This window comes from Protomyctophum bolini (genome assembly GCF_963924005.1).
Source record: "Protomyctophum bolini genome assembly, chromosome: 7".
Taxonomy (NCBI): Eukaryota; Metazoa; Chordata; class Actinopteri; order Myctophiformes; family Myctophidae; genus Protomyctophum; species Protomyctophum bolini.
The window spans coordinates 2769590-2787415 of record NC_137868.1 but is presented as its reverse complement, the minus strand read 5'-3'; the positions used below and the strand labels follow the sequence as shown (position 1 = coordinate 2787415).

The 17826-nt window shown below is 43.5% G+C and overlaps 1 protein-coding gene across 1 annotated transcript; it reads right to left on the bottom strand.

Moving 5' to 3' along the window:
- Window positions 1-346: 346 nt before the first annotated feature.
- On the bottom strand, window positions 347-17465 carry znf576.2 (zinc finger protein 576, tandem duplicate 2). Its single transcript, XM_080768494.1, has 7 exons — window positions 17434-17465; window positions 15313-15559; window positions 13760-13875; window positions 9564-9707; window positions 7341-7618; window positions 5449-5644; window positions 347-4227 (listed from the first exon to the last, which is right to left on the bottom strand). The coding sequence occupies exons 2-7, from the start codon at window positions 15473-15475 to the stop codon at window positions 3775-3777; spliced, it is 1350 nt and encodes a 449-aa protein (XP_080624620.1). The 5' UTR covers window positions 15476-15559; window positions 17434-17465; the 3' UTR covers window positions 347-3774.
- Between the last annotated feature and the right edge of the window lie 361 nt (window positions 17466-17826).

Genomic DNA, 17826 nt, shown 5'->3' with positions numbered 1-17826 from the left:
CGTCGGTTAATGCCGCTCTGTTCCCGACATGGTCTGGTTCCATATCGTTCCAATTCCATTTAAATAAATAAATAACTATTATAGGCTAAGCCTGGATCAACCATATATCCAGCATCCTGCAGGTGATTCATGGCCATAACACATTTGATTCTGTGGAGAAGAATACATAAATAACGTTTTGAAATATTTCATTCTATAAAATACTATATTTAATAAATACCTTAATTAGTTTTTCTTCTTCCCCCCCCCCCACCCCCCACCTCCACCTCAAAATGATTAAAAAAAATGACCCTACTGTAAACTGACGTGTCAACACCACCACCACCACGACTCAGACGTTTGCGTTCCTGTGCGTCTCCGTGAGGAGAGCCTTTTTTTATTATGACATGACAGAGGGTTGCAGTGTTCAGACAGGATAAAACAAAACAAAAAAAACGGTCCAATCAGTGAATAAGAACACTTGTTATGTAGTACAGTTTCCTTACAGGCCTCTATGGCGTCAAACAAAACATGAAATTATTCCAACACATACAAAAAATGTATAATAATATGAGACTAACAAAAGTTTTAAGAACACTCCTAGATTTTGCGTCGGAACATTTGTATGTCCACGATAGGCCCGAACATTATTCGTTGTTTTTTTTTCTTTTTTTCTTCTTTGTTGCTGTGAATCTGAAGCGTCAAAAAAAGACTTTTATTTTTTTAGAAACTTAATTTAGACAATTAACTCAATCAAAATATAGTGTAAAAAAAAAATGCCTATATTTTATGAAACAGCAGGCGTGGGTCTACTATAGCATTCCAGCTCAGTGTCACTACATGGTATTTAACCCATTTATGTGTGTTTTAAACATTGTTATAATTTAGCTATTGAAAAATAGCAGATCTGCAAGCTCGTAGCGCGCCACCGAGTGGCGCGCTACGAGCTTGTAGGTCTGTTATTTTTTTTGAAAAGTCGTGAAAATGTTGTGGTGCAAATTTGGAATATATATTTTTTTCAGAACGAACGTTTTTAACTCAAATCTTTGCTTCTGGGGGGGGTCCCTGGAACAACATATTTTCAGATGGGGGTGACGAAGCCAAATTACATAACTTTGAGCATGAAACATGACAGAAACATGAGGTATTTCAGAAAAAACGTCAGAATTCAGAAGACATTTCATTTTTTTTAAATTTCGACGTCAGGCCCAAATGGGTTAAAAAAAAAACTTTAGTAGCTTTAAAACAGAAACTTAAAGCTCCATTCACGCGCCGTCGGACTAATCCCATCGTGAGGATCACGAGGTGTCGCGACCGAGGACGCGTCGCCTCGTGGTCTTACAGGCCTGCTAGTCTCGCGACAAAAGCATGAATTAGGCTCAACCCATTCTGAACGGGAACCCATTTTGGTGTTGGCATCATGTTATACTTTAGCTATTGAAAAACAGCAGATCTACAAGCTCATAGCGCGCCACCGAGTGGCGCGCTACGAGCTTGTAGGTCTGCTATTTTTTGAAAAATCGAAGAACGACTGACATTTTTAGAATCTGATCTCAGGTCAGAATGGGTTCATCAGACCCAGTGTGTGTGTCCAGTGGAAACCTCGTATGAATCTGATCTCAGGTCAGAATGGGTCAAAGCATGAATAAGGCCGAAAGCGGGGCAGGGGTCTGTTCTCCCGTCTTGCCTAAAAACCGGAGAGGTGCTTTTTTTTCTCCGAAAAAAAGACATCTTATGCTTGACATGGTTTGGGTTTAAGCGTTTACAGTCGTTATCGAGTCGACATCCGGCCCATTCAGAATGGAATAATAAAATATCTATGCAAAAGAAAAATCAAATTCATTTTTGTTCTTTTAAGACTTTGCCGCACATGGTTTCCGCAGGAGGTATCCGCTGCCCCGCTTTTATGCAATTTGTTTTGGGTAGAAGATTTTTTTTTATTTTAAATAATCGTATTGGAGAAAAAAAAACAAAAAACAAAAAAAACAATCAATAAACACATTTAATGACATACGTTTAGCAATGTAAAAGTCTTATCACACACATTGTCACACGTTAACTTCTAAAATAAATTGAAGAATTAATCAAACAGGGGTTGTTTTTTTTTATACAAAGGTAATGTCGATTAGGACACAGGTATATAACAGTTTTGGGGGGGGGGGGGAGGTTATAGCGACTTTTGGTTAGTCAGTCAATTTGTTGATGTCCGTTTTTTTTTTTTTTTTTTTTTTTTTAATCGCACAACATCTGAATAACAGCCTAGAACCAAAAACAAAAATAGGCAAAGCTGTGCAGTTAATAATAAAACATACTCTTAACTCGTAATCAAAACATCCTGCTAAAATGCCATGTTTCATTCTCAAAAAAATAAAAAATAAAATAAAAAAAGGAGAAATGATAAAAAGGTTCCAAACTTTGTTTTTTTCCGATTTCAAAAATCAAAAACCTAGTTTAAAAAAAAAAAAAAAAAAAAAAAAAAAAAGATCCCCGACTAAAAATAAAAAAATCCAAATCATACATGTTTCCCAACATCTGGCCCCCGGGGGAACCACCAGCGGTCCAAATGGAGCCTCTAAACGGGTCTGTAACTCTTAAAAGAGTTGTGTACAAAGTGTACAGTACACTCTACAGCCAAATTCCAACACCCAACATCTCACTCTCTCACACTCTCTCACTCCAGCATGGCAAATTATGGTGAGAATTGTGACCTGCCGAAATATGTGACCATCCTGTGGACTTCACACAACTTACATGGAGGTCTTTAACCCCTTTGGGTGTTTTTAAAGCATTATGTTATACTTTAGCCATTGAAAAATTAAATAGCAGATCTACAAGTTCATAGCGCGGCACTCGGTGCCACGCTATGACGTTTTCGGTCTGCTATTTTTGAAAAAAATCGTGAGAAATGTGAACTTGTCGGTCTGCTATTTTTGAAAAATCGTGTAAAAATGTGCCTCAAATCTTTTGAATATATATTATTATTACAGAGTGAACATTTTAACTCAAATCTTTTGCTTCTGGAACAACACATTTTCAGATGGAGGTCGGTGTGGCCAATTACATATAATTGTTGTGGTCCTTGACATGAAATATTGAGCACCTCCGACATGATAGAAACATGAGGTATTTCAGAAAACTGTGTTTAAATGGGTTAACCCATTTTGGGGTTTTAAACATTATGTTATCATTTAGATATTAGATATTAGATATATATATCATTTAGATATTGAAAAATAGCAAATCTACAAGCTCATAGCGCGCCACCGAGTGGCGCGCTACGAGCTTGTAGGTCTGCTATTTTTGAAAAATAGTTAAAATGTGCCTCAAATCTTTCAGAAAATTGTCATGATTTAGAAAACTTTTTTTTTGTTTGTTTAAATGTCGACGTCAGGACTCAATGGGTTAAATAGGTGGCCTGAATACCGCCAGGTTGAACTCTGCTAATGGCTTGCATTCAGACGCTGACATGATGTGGTCGTCTACCACACCATGGTCACATAGTTCAGCAGGTCACCAATTCCACCGTAACACCACCATGCTGGAGCGAGCGACCGAGAGTGAGTGAGCGAGTGGGGGGTGAGATTTTGGGGGGGTTTTGGAATTTGGCTTTCAGAGTTACGGAGCCGCCTATAAGGGTCCCGACCGGGACCCCCCGTTTCCTGGGTGGGACGGTGGGTGGGTGGGTGGTCCGAACGGGGCGTTCCAGAAACCATTTGAAACTAAAAACAACAGAAAAACAACACAAAAAAAGAAAAAAAAAACTAAAAAGGGGGTGTGGAAAAACCACCGTGTGAATTATCTCTTGACGTCTTGGCTGTCTTGGTTGTCGTGGCTCTCGGGGTCGTCCGGGTGGCTGCTCAGCTGGTGGGCCTTCAGCGTGCGCTCGCGGCCGAAGCTCTTCCCGCAGGCGGGGCAGGGGAAGCGGCCGGCCGTGTGCGCCCGCGCCCGGTGCGCCTCCAGCTGCTCCGGGCGCAGGAAGGACTCCTCGCACTCGCCGCAGGGGTGGGGCTTGCGCGGCGGCGGGTGCTTCTCCTTCTTGTGGGCGCGGAGCGCCGCGGCCCCTCCGGGGAAGCCCTCCTTGCAGTCGGGACAGTGGATGAGGCGCGGGGGCACGGCCGCCGCCGCCGCCGCTGCCTTGCTTACCGCCGCCGCCGCCTTCTTGGTCTCGCCTGGAGGGGGCGCTACCGCCGCGGCGCTCTCGGGAGCCTCCTTGTCGGAGGAGGAGGAGGAGGTCGCTGCTGCCACCGCCTGTAGGGGGAGCTGTGGGTTAATACATTTAGACCCAAGGACGCTTCTACAGATGCCTTCTATTTAAAGACAGTCGTTCTCAAACATTTTAATGTCAAGGACCACCAAAATTATATGTAACTGGCCGCCGACCCCCATCTGAAAATAGTCGACAAAAATCTACAGTTGATTTAGTCGACTTGCATTTTATTTTGGCGGGCCTTGATGCCGTCGTAAAAAATGACCGATTTTACACTTTTACAAAAAAACAATTTTTCAGCATGCAACCCAAGTGTAAAATGACTTGTACTGGATCTCTTGTCCACTACTAGTCCCTTCCTGACATTTTAGGCCAGTTTTTATTCGTTGACGAAATTGTCAATATATTTAGTCTCAGCTTAGTTTTCAAAGGTAGTCGAGGGACATGCGAGTCAATTTGACTGGGGGACTGCCATTGGATTCTTTTGAAAAGAAAATTTCATGTCATGAAAACAGGGAATCATAGCTTCAAATTGACATATTGGTTGGAGATATGGCTTATAGAGTAATGTCTTGCAGAGAAACAGCGAGTTGAGAAAACAGGCTTGAAAGGTTCACTTCTGTGGTCTCTAACATTACACCTAGCTACATGTTTAAGCATTTATTTAACATTACACCTAGCTACATGTTTAAGCATTTATTTAACATTACACCTAGCTACATGTTTAAGCATTTATTTCATATTTACATGTCTTCTGTGGTCTACAACATTACACCTAGCTACATGTTTAAGCATTTATTTCATATCTACATGTCTTCTGTGGTCTCTAACATTACACCTAGCTACATGTTTAAGCATTTATTTCATATTTACATGTCTTCTGTGGTCTCTAACATTACACCTATAGCTATATGTTTAAGCATTTATTTCATATTTACATGTCTTCTGTGGACTCTAACATTACACCTATAGCTACATGTTTAAGCATTTATTTCATATTTACATGTCTTCTGTGGTCTCTAACATTACACCTATAGCTACATGTTTAAGCATTTATTTCATATGTACATTTCAGCTCTGACACTTATTTCAGACATGATCTAGTTATGTGAAGAGTCTGCCTGTGCAATTAACAAAAAGGAAAAAAAAGGTTTTTCTCCTCTGGTGAAAAGCTGGACTTTGCGCGATGGCAGCCCCTCAGTCAAATGTGGTCACACACCTAGTCATAGCATCAAGTCAGCCAAGTCAACACTGAACCTCACCTTGGCAGGACGTCCCCGCTTGGCCCCGCCCGCCTTGGCCTTGGCCTCGCCCCCTGCCCCTCCCCCCCCGGGGGGGGGCGGGACCGCTCCTGACTCAGACGCCTCTTCACTCGTCTCGCCGTCCTTCTTCTTCCGCCTGGCCTTCTTCTCAGGGGCGACCGAGGCCTCCTCGGCTTTGGGGGGCCGCCCGCGCTTCCTAGAAACAACCACAAGGTGGAGCATTTATATATATATATATATACACAGGGTTTACCAATCCATCCATCTGCAACCGCTTATCATCACTAACATGGTACGTAGTTCTGTCAGGTTCTCCTCCAGACTGTGGAACCATTGGCGAACTTGTCTGTATGTTCGAAACTGAACATGGAACTCTTTTTATTGTATATTTCTTTCTATATTATTATTCTTTTTATCTATTGTGTTGTACTGTGATATGGATTCCCCTGAGTCTGCAATAAAGAATCAATCAATCAATCATTATCCGTAGTCGGGTTGCGGGGGGCAACAGCTCCACCAGAGAGCTCCAGACTTCCCCTCTCCTCCAGAGCAACATTATAGTGACTTCCTCCTGGTGGGGATTCCGAGACGTTCCAAAGCCAGTGAGTCGATGTGTTTCCTCCAACTGCGCCTTGGTCTGCCCCGGGGGTCTCCTCCCAGTGGGACGTGGTCCTTGGTCTGCCCCGGGGTCTCCTCCCAGTGGGACGTGGTCCTTGGTCTGCCCCCCAGTCTGCCCCCCAGTCCTCCCAGTGGGACGTGGTCCTTGGTCTGCCCCGGGGGTCTCCTCCCAGTGGGACGTGGTCCTTGGTCTGCCCCGGGGTCTCCTCCCAGTGGGACGTGCGTCGAGGACCTCCCTATAGGGAGGCGCCCGAGAGGCATCCTAACCTGATGCCCCGAACCACCTAAGCTGGCTCCTTTCCAGGCGAAGGAGCAGCGACTCTACTCCGAGTCTCTCTCGTGTGACTGAACGTCTCACCCTATCTCTCTAAGGGAGATAGGGTGAGAAAGAAAACTCATTTTGGCCGCTTGTATTGTACCAATTGTATTGTATTGTACCAATGAAGTTCCAAAACTTTTCCAGAATATTTAACTCAATTTCCAGGCCTATGTAACAATCATTCAACCAACTTTCCATCATCTATCTGGGTAACACCTGGAACACCTCAGAGGCCACTGGTAGTCCCCGGAACCCTGCTTGAAAACCACTAAAAGTAAAAGTACTCACAAAAATGTGAGTAGATCGGCTATTTTCAGCAAGCAACCAAACATAAAATGAGTGTCTTTAACTCATACTGTATCTCTTGTACACTAGTCTAACATTTTCGTCTCGTTTTTTATTTGTTGACGAAAATATAGTCGTAGGGCCAATTCATACTCCTATTTTACCGCTGTTTCGGCGCTGTAGTGCCGAAATGATTTCGGCTCGTCAGAGATTTTCAGTAGCACCGAAGAGATGACTTTAGGTCGGTACCCGCCCCCACTCAAATGACGTCACATTGTAGGCTCTACAGAGCCAAATGACGTCACATTGTAGGCTCTACAGAGCCAAATGACGTCACATTGTATGGCTCTACAGAGCCAAATGACGTCACATTGTAGGCTCTACAGAGCCGAAACGACTTTTATTCGGCTCTAAAATAGGAGTATGAATCGGCCCTTAGTCTTGTTTGTGTATCTATGGTTGTCTGTATATGTTGAGCATGAACCAAGACAAATTCCTATCAACTTGTTGACGTGGCAAATAAATGATCGAATCTTGAATCTTGATCATAGCGTAGTTTGCATTTAGTTTCCCTCAGTGAAAAAAAAGAAAGGTAGTCAAAGAAACATTTCTTTGTCGTGGTGGCGTACCTGATGGTCATAGTGTTACTGGACGTGGTGTCGATGCGTACCTGATGGCGTTGCCATTGCATGTCTCCCCGGCGGCGTACTTCTCCTGGTGCTCCAGCAGCTGCGCCTCCTCCTGGAAGGCCTGGCCACACTTGGAGCAGCGGTGGGTCTTGTCGGGGTGGTCCGGGTGCTCGGTGGCGGCGGCGGCCTCGGGCGCGTCGGGGCGGGGGTGCTGCGCCAGGCGGTGGGCGCGCAGCAGCCCGTGGCTGCGGAACGTCTGGTTGCAGTCCTTGCACAGGAAGTGTCTCTCCGGACACACCTGCCTTCTGTGGGTCGTCAGCTGAGGAGGGGACAGGAGGAGGGGACAGAGGAGGAGACAGGAGTTAGAGAACAGGAGGGGACAGAGGACAGAGGAGGGGACAGGAGGAGGGACAGGAGTCAGAGAACAGGAGGGGACAGGAGGAGGGGACAGAGGAGGGGACAGGAGGAGGGGAACGTTATGCCTCGTAGTGGAAATGGACACTTCGCTAGACCCCACCCCCAAAAGCGATTGTCCAATGCCAATCCAAATTGTTTAGCGACCGTTAGCCTGGAACTCACCTATGCTTTTTATGGCATAGGCAGCTCCCGGCAGGATCCGCCGGGAGAATATATGCGCAGCTGCGCGACATGAGACTAATTACTTAGAGCGACAGAGAGAGAGAGGAGCGTGTGTGTGTTCATGTGTATGTCAATTTTACAAAGGTGCAGACAATCAGAAATCAGCAGAGAGTGAGCAATGTTTGCGCTACTCTATGCCGAATTGAAGTGGACTTTTTTTCTCCCTGGAAATAAAAACGTCTGGGTTTCCGAGGCTAAGCGACCGTTGCTAAGGACGGCGAAGCTTGTCATCACCTCATAGCTGTGGATGTTCTGATGCAGGGCTGTGTTGTTGAACACATGCACTGATGTTCTGATGCAGGGCTGTGTTGTTGAACACATGCACTGATGTTCTGATGCAGGGCTGTGTTGTTGAACACATGCACTGATGTTCTGATGCAGGGCTGTGTTGTTGAACACATGCACTGATGTTCTTACGCAGGGCTGTGTTGTTGAACACATGCACTGATGTTCTTACGCAGGGCTGTGTTGTTGAACACATGCACTGATGTTCTGATGCAGGGCTGTGTTGTTGAACACATACACTGATGTTCTTATGCAGGGCTGTGTTGTTGAACACATGCTCTGATGTTCTTATGCAGGGCTGTGTTGTTGAACACATGCACTGATGTTCTGATGCAGGGCTGTGTTGTTGAACACATACACTGATGTTCTTATGCAGGGCTGTGTTGTTGAACACATGCTCTGATGTTCTTATGCAGGGCTGTGTTGTTGAACACATGCACTGATGTTCTTATGCAGGGCTGTGTTGTTGAACACGTGCACTGCTCAACGTCGGGAACGTTACACGACTGACACGCCCAGGTTGATCACCGTAGTCTTAGCGTGAATTACATGAGAACTCCTATTTCTAGTTTATTGAAATAATGTCTCCATCATGGCCTATAGCACTTACCCCACCCCCCTTAGATAGCATTTCGGTAGACTTAGATAGCATTTGATACAGACTTATAGCATGTTATGTAGACAGCACTATAATTGCATTGTATGTAGTCATAGCACGTCATAGTACATATGTATAGCATATATGTATAGTTTCATTATATAGATATTCCACTGTTACTTTCTTAGCTTACGCATGTTTCATGATAAATGGTTTTTATGTGATGTATTCCCATGCTTTTTTGTTCTTGCTTAATGTAAATCGCTCTGGATTAAGAGCGCCTGCTAAATGCCTAAATTGTAAATTGTAATGTCATGCACATTTTTCCAGTGACAATTTTAAGCTCTTGCTACTGAAATAATCGATTATTTATTATTATATATCAAATCCGTTGCTCTCCCCAGGTTGGCAGAGGGAGTGTAGCGCCCAGGAGTACATAATTATACAACGACAGTAGTATAATTTTAACCCATTCTGACCGGGCACCCATTTTGGTGTTGGCATCATGTTATGCTTTAGCTATTGAAAAATAGCAGATCTACAAGCTCATAGCGCGCCACCGAGTGGCGCGCTACGAGCTTGTAGGTCTGCTATTTTTGGAAAAATCGAAGAACGACTGACATTTTTAGAATCTGATCTCAGGTCAGAATGGGTTAATCAGACCAGTGTGTGTCCTAGTGGAAACCTTGTATGAATCTGATCTCAGGTCAGAATGGGATAATTATAACAGTAGACAACGTACCTCAGAGAAGATGCGGAAGCTCTCGTGGCAGTAGACACATTTGAAGGGCTTGTCCTCCTTGCTGTGAGTCGGCTGGTGGGCAGTCAGCTCCTCGGACGACGGGAAGCTGCGGTCGCACACGTAGCACGTGAACAGCGTGTTGCCCTGAGGGACAGGAACACGTTAGAGAACATGTTAAACACACGTAGCACGTGAACAGCGTGTTGCCCTGGGAGGGAGGAACACGTTAGAGAACATGTTAAACACACGTAGCACGTGAACAGCGTGTTGCCCTGGGGGAGAGGAACACGTTAGAGAACATGTTAAACACACGTAGCACGTGAACAGCGTGTTGCCCTGAGGGACAGGAACACGTTAGAGAACATGTTAAACACACGTAGCACGTGAACAGCGTGTTGCCCTGGGGGACAGGAACACGTTAGAGAACATGTTAAACACACGTAGCATGTGAACAGCGTGTTGCCCTGGGGGAGAGGAACACGTTAGAGAACATGTTAAACACACGTAGCACGTGAACAGCGTGTTGCCCTGGGGGACAGGAACACGTTAGAGAACATGTTAAACACACGTAGCACGTGAACAGCGTGTTGCCCTGGGGGACAGGAACACGTTAGAGAACATGTTAAACACTCGTAGCACGTGAACAGCGTGTTGCCCTGGGGGAGAGGAACACGTTAGAGAACATGTTAAACACACGTAGCACGTGAACAGCGTGTTGCCCTGGGGGACAGGAACACGTTAGAGAACATGTTAAACACACGTAGCACGTGAACAGCGTGTTGCCCTGGGAGGGAGAGGAACACGTTAGAGAACATGTTAAACACACGTAGCACGTGAACAGCGTGTTGCCCTGGGGGACAGGAACACGTTAGAGAACATGTTAACCCATTCTGACCTGAGATCAGATTCATACGAGGTTTCCACTAGGGCTGTCAGAACGAATTTCATAATATGAAAGAAATTCGAATATTAAAAAATATATATATATTCGAAAGCTAAAATTGCCATTCGAATGGAGCTTTTATCATTTATTAATTCTATTTAATATTTTTATTTAGTTTTATGTTATTTTATCCGCTCACTAAATGTATTGAGTAACGACTCTACCGCTGTGAAATCTCCCCGGCCGCTTCCACTGCATGTGAAAAGGTGCACGTCCGGTCACGTCGCAGAAGAGGTCATTGATTGGCTAACGTAGGGCCAGATTTCAGGGTAAGCCAATCAGAGACAGTCTACAGGGTGGGCGGGCTTACTGGCTGTTCTAAACAGTAGCACATTTATTCACAGACACACAAACCCTTGTAACACATACATAGATACTAGTATACTACGCAGACAGAAATCGCCGGTAGAACGAAAATCATAATACAGTCTCACGACGCAACTTTATTGCACGTCTGTGCTTGCCTTTCATCCACGCTTCTATAGCCTTTTAAATCTCATTTCCCATCCACGGGCACAAGCAAAGTGATATCAGCATCTTCCACCCGATCAGTGGTGTTGTTTCTGACGAGGGTAGCAACTAGTTAGCATGGGAGCTAACATTAATTTAACTCTGGTCCATATCGTTAGAAGCCAAGGAGTCCTCCTTAATAACACACTCGATGCTGCGTTTACACGGGCAGACACAGACGAATGCTAATATCATTTGGAGCAGGCCGAGCAGCTACTGTACACGTCTGTTTGCATCAACATGTTGCTGGCTTCACAATGAATGATAGACTTTATCGTTGCGTCTGCCGGTGTTTAATTCAGGATTAATTTCACTGTCCAGAGCAGGCAGACCTGTCAAAACTATGCACTTCCCAAAACTCACAAGACATGCCAGCCACGTGTATTATTATAGGCTAAATATGAGCTAAAATGAACAATGTAAATATTCGAATATTTTCGAAAATTACAAATAATTAAGCAATGAAATTCGAATTGGATTATAGAGGTGAACTGACAGCCCTGGTTTCCACGGGACACACACTGGTCTGATGAACCCATTCTGACCTGAGATCAGATTCTAAAAATGTCAGTCGTTCTTCGAATTTTTCAAAAATAGCAGACCTACAAGCTTGTAGATCTGCTATTTTTCAATAGGTAAAGCATAACATGATGCTAACACCAAAATGGGTGCCCGGTCAGAATGGGTTGAACACACGTAGCACGTGAACAGCGTGTTGCCCTGGGGGAGAGGAACACGTTAGAGAACATGTTAAACACACGTAGCACGTGAACAGCGTGTTGCCCTGGGGGACAGGAACACGTTAGAGAACATGTTAAACACACGTAGCACGTGAACAGCGTGTTGCCCTGGGGGAGAGGAACACGTTAGAGAACATGTTAAACACACGTAGCACGTGAACAGCGTGTTGCCCTGGGGGAGAGGAACACGTTAGAGAACATGTTAAACACACGTAGCACGTGAACAGCGTGTTGCCCTGGGGGACAGAAACACGTTAGAGAACATGTTAAACACTCGTAGCACGTGAACAGCGTGTTGCCCTGGGGGAGAGGAACACGTTAGAGAACATGTTAAACACTCGTAGCACGTGAACAGCGTGTTGCCCTGGGGGAGAGGAACACGTTAGAGAACATGTTAAACACACGTAGCACGTGAACAGCGTGTTGCCCTGGGGGAGAGGAACACGTTAGAGAACATGTTAAACACTCGTAGCACGTGAACAGCGTGTTGCCCTGGGGGAGAGGGACACGTTAGAGAACACGTAGAGAAACACGTAAAACATGTGTGTTAACAGAACTGCAGCATCACTCCCAATCTTCCGCCGTAGTCTGAAAACCCACCTTTTCATCATGGCCCATAGCACTTACCCCACCCCTTTAGATAGCATTTCTGTAGCATTTGATACAGACTTATAGCATGTTATGTAGACAGCACTATAATTGCATTGTATGTAGTCATAGCACGTCATAGTACATATGTATAGCATAGTAAAGTTTATATGCATAGTTTATATGTATAGTTTCATTATATAGATATTCCACTGTTACGTTCTTAGCTTACGCATGTTTCATGATAAATGTTTTTATGTGATGTATACCCATGCTTTTTTGTTCTTGCTTAATGTAAGTCGCTCTGGATTAAGAGCGTCTGCTAAATGCCTAAATTGTCATTGTAAATTGTCTCCGTCCAATCAAAATAGTTACGCTCGGGACGGAGATTAATCACAGGACGGAACATTAATGATATCATAACTGAGCACACCGCTCCACAGGCTGGGCAATATAACAATATATATATATATATATATATACACACACATACATACAGTGTTGGGATTAATAAAGTGACAACTTTTACAATATCTCCATTACCATTATCCAAATTAATTCCTTATTATATATATTTTTTTTAATACATTTTGGAGAAAAAAATAGCTCATATGCAGTGAAATGCCACCTAATTGTTAATCCTTTTCCTTGTCTTTATTTTGGGCCATCTTGTGAAAGCTGCATGCTTTTATTGTGAAGGGTCTCAGTTCTCACAGCCTGCGTATTTTTTTCCACGTGCTAAAAATAGCTGATCGGCAAGCTCACAACGCGTTGCGTCCGCAACGCGTTGTGAGCTTGTCGATCAGCCATTTTCAGCATGCAAGCATAACACGTGTACGACGAAGAATAAATCAGGCATCACTGCGCTTCTGTGGAGGGAGGGAGATATATTTTGTTGGCCGAACGAGGCGATCATGTTTGGACATCTATGGACAGCTATTTTTCGTGGCACATTATGTTTAATCACAACAACGTCACGTTTACTTTAGCTCCTCAGTGTTTGGGTCGGGACATGTATGTGTCTGCTGTCTACGTGCATATGCGCTCTGTGCGCTCCAGTCTTTCTGGAGGGAGCTAAATGTAGCGTCTTCTGGATGCATCTAAGCATTAACATTTCAATGGCCGAGGGTCGTTAGAGTCTATTGTTCCGTGTTGTTTTTTTATCGCACGTCTAATGGTTAGACGTGTGACAACGCAACAATAGGAAGCCTGCAGCCCAGTAGCTATAATATTGCTTTTGGGGGAGGGTTAGTGTGCCGCCTGATTTTGACAGAAAGTAACACTAACTTAGTGTTACTTTCTGACAAATCAGGCGGCACGCCTGGACATATCAAAAGGCACAGTAAAGTGCCGCGGTACATAGGTTGAGAAACACTGCCCTACCTGTAGAGGGTGCTGTTGGTACCGTTCCCTACCTGTTGAAGCTGCTGCTTGTACTCTTCCCGGTGGCTCTTCTTCATGTGTCTCTCCTTGGCTTTGGCGTTGCAGAAGGTGATGAAACACTGAAAGCACTGCAGGTTCTCATGTTGGTCTGAGGAGAGAGGACACAAAGCACAGGTCAGGACGCGGGGCGGAGAGATCAACTAATCTTAAAACTCATCAATGATTTGAACAAAAAGAAAGAAAAGAGGCCGCACAGCTCGTTAGTCACGAATCTATGCTAGAAACCTTTAACCCGTTCTGACCTGAGATCAGATTCATACGAGGTTTCCACTGGACACACACTGGTCTGATTAACTCCATTCTGACCTGAGATCAGATTCTAAAAATGTCTGTCGTTCTTCGATTTTTCAAAAATAGCAGATCTACAAGCTCGTAGCGCGCCACTCGGTGGCGCGCTACGAGCCGTCGGTTAAAGGTTTCTAGCATCGTGACCAACGAGCCGTGCGGACTCTTTTCCTCTCTTTGTTCAAGCACCTCCACTACTGGTGTGCGCTCCGACCGTTGTGTTCCTTCTAAAACTCATCAATAATAACAAAACAAGACCGCCATGGCAGTGTAACACTAGGGATTTGAACCCATGGGGTGGTGTGTGTGTGTGTGCGCGTTTAGTTTAGTTTATTTGCACATTATGTAAATAATAACAGCAATATGGTCAAATAAAAAATCGTTAAAATGTGCATCAAATCTTTCTGAAAATTGTCATTATTTAGACATTTTTATTATTTTAATTTCGACGTCAGGCCTGAATGGGTTAAAACTTTAAGAGCAGAGACTAGTACAGATATGAGACGGTAAGTTATTCCAAAAGTGTGGTGTGGGGGGGGGGGGTCTACAAGATCTACAAGCTCATCTACGAGCTTGTAGGTCTGCTATTTTAGAAAAATCGACATAGAAACATAGCTTTTTTCAGAAAACTGCCAGGATGTGGAAGACATTTATAGAATCTGATCTCAGGTCATAATGGGTTAAAAGACCAGAGACTAGTACAGATATGAGACGGTAAGTTATTCCAAAAGTGTGGTGTGGACACACACACACACACACACACACACACACCAAACATTACTGCTAACGGGAGACAGAAAATAGCCGATCTACAAGCTATCGGCTACTTTCGCCGTGCCGACATGCTTCCAAAGACGACAACACTTCATTAAGCCATTCTGGTGTTAGCAGTTACGTTATGCTTTAGCTATTTAAAAAAATAGCAGATCTACAAGCTCATCTACAAGATCTACAAGCTCGTCTACGAGCTTGTAGGTCTGGTATTTTTGAAAGATCGACATAGAAACATTTCAACATTTTCAAACAGACATTTTTTTTAGAATCTGATCTCAGGTCAGAATGGGTTAATGGCGCCCATACAACTATACAATACAACTATTTATTATTTATTTTTCTTGCTATTTATTTTGTTACTAATTTTTTTGTTTTTCCTGGTGAAATGCAAGGAATTGTTTCTGTATATTCTATATTGGCATATTCGAAATAAACATGACAAACAAACAAAACAAACTCTACTCACATGGTTGGACAGAGGACCCGGGAGGCTTGAAGTTGATGGAGGGGGTCTTGAAGACGGGGGCTGGCCTGGTGGTGGGGGGGGGCACCACCACCACCATGGGAGGAGGGGGGTCCGGCAGCCCCCCCATCACGATCTCCTCGATGTTTAAGATGTCTGAGTCCATCCTGGGCTGGCTGGCTGGCTGGCTGGCTGGGACACAGAGAGAGCAACGCTGTCTGGATCTATGGGCACCCGGAAAGTCACGGTCCTGCAACGCAACACAACACATCCACAACACGTTTACTGAATTAATATGTATTTAACTTCATGTATTTATCCTATTCTAGACCCGAGGACGATTCTACATACAAATGTCTTTTAAAGATCCTGACAGTTTTCTGAAAAACCTAGGTTTCTATGTCAGTGTCAATTATGTAATTGGCTGAAAATATGTTGTTCCAGAGACCACCCAGAAGCAAAGATTAGAGTTAAAAACGTCCGCTGGGAAAGAATATATATTCAAAGATGTGCATGCACCACATTGTCACGATTAAAAAAAAATAATAGCAGGCCTACACGAGCTCGTAGATTAAGCTCTGGATTTAGAGCGTCTGATAAATGCCTGAATTGTAAATTGTAGTGTCTAGGCTACAAATGGGACCAAGACCTGTACGACTCCATTCGGTTCCTAAATCATAACCATCGATAGTTTTAGCTGTGGGCCCCCTGGAACCCCCTCAAGGACCCCTGGGGGTCATTTAAGGCAGTTTGGTTCCCAAACCTTTTCATGTCAAGGACCCCCAAATTGACACTAATTATCCCACGGACCCCCATTTGAAAACATATATATGATATAAGAGAATATTTTTAAGACTTGTATTATACCTCAAAGGCTCAAAAAATAAAAAGACCCATTACTGCATCAAAAGTAATCAACAAACCATGAAAACTGGCCAAATTGTCAAATAATATAAGCAAGAGGCAATAATTGTGAAAATAGCAGATCTACAGTACACGCTCACAACGCCCATTGCGAGGCGTTGTGAGCTTGTAGATCTGCCATTTTCACAATATTTACCTGTGGAACTGAGTTGCTTGTCTGGGTGGGTGGTCCCCAGTTTAAATATGATTATTTTATTTTATTTTATATTAATTTTTTTGGGGGGGGGTCCCCAGTTCAAATGTGATTACTTTGGGGGGTCACAGCCTGAAAAGGTTGAGAACCACTGGCCAATTTTGATCGATTGATTTATATATTTATTAACAGTTTGCAGAATTACAGTACATTTCAAGTACAACTCAATACAACAACTGTTAACTGTGAGTGGACGACACGATAACTTGTTTACAATAGGGCCCACCATTTTCAATTAATCAAAATCAATAGGGTAAATACAGACCATATACCCTAATAAAAGCTTAATAAGGTGTTCAATAGATTGAATACAGACCATGAGGCTTAATAAAAGGTTAGTACGGTGTTCAATAGATTAAATAGAGACCATATACCATAATAAAAGGTTAATAAAGTGGTCAATGGGTCAATAGATATCATGTAACTTATTACAAATGTATTACAAGTGGTAAACAGGTTAAATTGTGACCATATGAGTTGCTAAAGGGATCCTGTAGAGAGTTAAAAGGTGGGAGGTTTAATAGCTAAAACAAACAACAGCCAGACTGACTGACTGCTAACAAACATGCAAGGCCTGCCGTTAGCCTGTTAGCCGCATGCTAACACCTCAACGTTAGCTACAATCTGTCCCCACCAGAGCCGTTTTTAGGACTTTTAAATTAGCAACGTTAAAACGAACAATTAAAACGGCACAATAATAATAATTAAAAAAAAACAATGCTTTGTGTGTAGAACGGATAAGACTTGAAAACACGTAGCATAACGTTATCTCGCAGCTAATGCTAGCTATGCTAGCGGGCTAACGGCTGGTGATTCAAAAAGGAACCGGGTAGTTTCTATTTAAAACAAACAAAACACAAATAAAAGCCGTTCTCACGCCAATGTAGTGTCTGGCTGCGAGGCGCGAGCGGAATTACTCCGTGAACAGCTGCGATATGAAGGTAAACGGTGAGTTTTGATACAGTTAGAGATGTTTAAATTACAGTATATTTATTTATTCAACTCACCTCCAAGTGATGCTTCTGAGCGCCGCAGACTAGTCTCGCGAGAATTAGAGACGCAGACAGACCGTTTGACCCAAACTGTTGCCACGTTGTGTGAGAGAAACAAGCGACCCGGGTCTATGAAAAGACACATGCACCGTGCAACGCACACAGATCTGCTATTTAAAAAAAATGTGGATAAAAAAAATCTAGAATATATTATATATTAATATATCAACACAAATCTTGTATGGGGTCCTACGGTCCTTGACTCCTTGACATATTTTAGAACCACTGGTTTAAACATTTCAAATGAGAGCACAAGTCAATACAAAAACTGCTACGAAAGCATGAAAAGCAGCAACTTGTTTATGATCAGGGTACAAAATACATTAGACAAAATTGGAACTGGAACAA